The sequence below is a fragment of the Psammomys obesus genome, unplaced genomic scaffold (assembly GCF_907164565.1).
Source record: "Psammomys obesus unplaced genomic scaffold, mPsaObe1.curated_primary_1811, whole genome shotgun sequence".
Lineage (NCBI taxonomy): Eukaryota > Metazoa > Chordata > Mammalia > Rodentia > Muridae > Psammomys > Psammomys obesus.
Window position 1 is genome coordinate 160751 of NW_026590628.1, and position 1740 is coordinate 162490.

At 39.0% G+C, this 1740-nt stretch overlaps 1 protein-coding gene across 1 annotated transcript; it reads right to left on the reverse strand.

Annotated features, from left to right (window-relative positions):
* Nucleotides 1-628: 628 nt before the first annotated feature.
* LOC129677401 (putative vomeronasal receptor-like protein 4) lies at nucleotides 629-1519 on the reverse strand. The gene has a single exon (XM_055608046.1). The coding sequence runs from the start codon at nucleotides 1517-1519 to the stop codon at nucleotides 629-631; it is 891 nt and encodes a 296-aa protein (XP_055464021.1).
* Nucleotides 1520-1740: the final 221 nt, after the last annotated feature.

Here is a 1740-nt window from a genome sequence, read left to right on the forward strand (position 1 = left end):
CTAAGGAGATGATCATGTGGTTTTTCTCCTTCAGTTTGTTTATGTGGTGGATTACATTGATGGATTTCCACATGTTGAACCACCCATGCATGCCTGGGATGAAGCCTACTTGGTCGTGGTGGATGATATCTTTGATGTGTAGAACTGCAATTCTTAAGTCAAAATGTTACTTTGAAAGTAATGCTGCAGAATTTCTAAAATTTGTTTCTCAAAACTAAATGTAATGCATTTCTTTTCTTTGTAATATTTAACATGTTGATGGTATAATTTAGTGGGATTCACTGTGATAATTACACATTGCCTCTATCATGGTGTGCTGCCACGACTCTATCTCCTACCCTAAATGATGATCATCAATGACCCTTTATACACAAAAGAATATCAGCTATTTCAAGAAACATCAGCAAGATTTCAAGGTATCAGCAAGATGGAGAAAGAGACATTTGAGGCCTTGAAATTTCTTCAGCCTTATTACTAGCTAAGCACTGTCACCATTTGGTGAGTGAGAGCCACCTTTCTGTGCTTGAAATAATCTTAGTATATCTCTTATGTGCCCCAAAAAAACTATCAAATTTCCTATTTGCATGCTGAAAGGATCAATAGATGTTTATCGATTTTTGATCTATTACTAAGTATGACAATATTTAGTCAGATGTCTGTCTCTGTGAATCAGCATGAAGGGACTGAGAACTGCATAACCAAGGGTTAGAAACTCTGGAATATATAGTTCTGTGGAATAATTCTCTATCGTTAAAGTAATGTATAAACAAATAAAACAATCTGCCCAATAAAAGAAAAAACACACCATCAGAAGGAGGACACTTTGAGCAGCTCTCAGCTCAGGGGGAGTTCTGTAAAGAATCTTGGAGTTCTGAAGGTAGAGAATATGCTGGTGGTGCTTGTGGAGAAGAAATACCATGTAGCCACTGGCCCCTCCCATGACACCCTGAAACACTGCATCTCTAAGAACCATGAGGGTGAGAAAAACCCATCTTATTATCCAGCTTTCAGGAATAAAATAGCAGTAACTCTCAGTGATTTTACCCTGTGTTATGTTCACACTGTTGATATTTTTAACGTAATATGGTAAGTTCATACTGATTAAGGAATTGAGTATCCACAGGAACAGCAGCAAGGAGAAAATGTGCTGTGGAGTCCTTAGTTTGAGCCTCTGCCACATGGACTGTTTGGGACTGATGGTGATGGCCTGGACCACCGTGAGGAGACTGCTGGTGCAGAGTGAAAGGCCCCGGGACACTCTTGACAGGTAAACAACAACTTTACAAGTAGTATCATCTAAGAAGTTTCCAAAATTAAAGGCTTCTATGGTCTTTAGCATCCCTTTTGACAGAAGCATGGTGATATTTGTCAGTGCCAAGTGAGCAAGAATCAGGTGGATAGGTTTCTGCTCGGTGCTTTGGAACATGTGCATGTAACTCACCAGAACTAAGATGTTTCCAGCAGCACCAAGACCAGTGAGACAGAGGAAGACTGTGCCCTTGACACGGTCCAAAATCATCCTTACATCTGAGGCAGGAATACTTGATCCAGCAAACACCTTTTGGAAGAAATCATCAGTAGATCATTATAGGTATCAGCAAAAATTCTTTCAAATCTTCTGACTTTTCTGGAGGATAAGGTAATGGCATTTTATTATGCAGATTTATTAACACAATGTTTTTCTATGGCACTCTCTGTGAGTTATTCTATATAGATTAAAAGGCTATGATGAAGACTTGT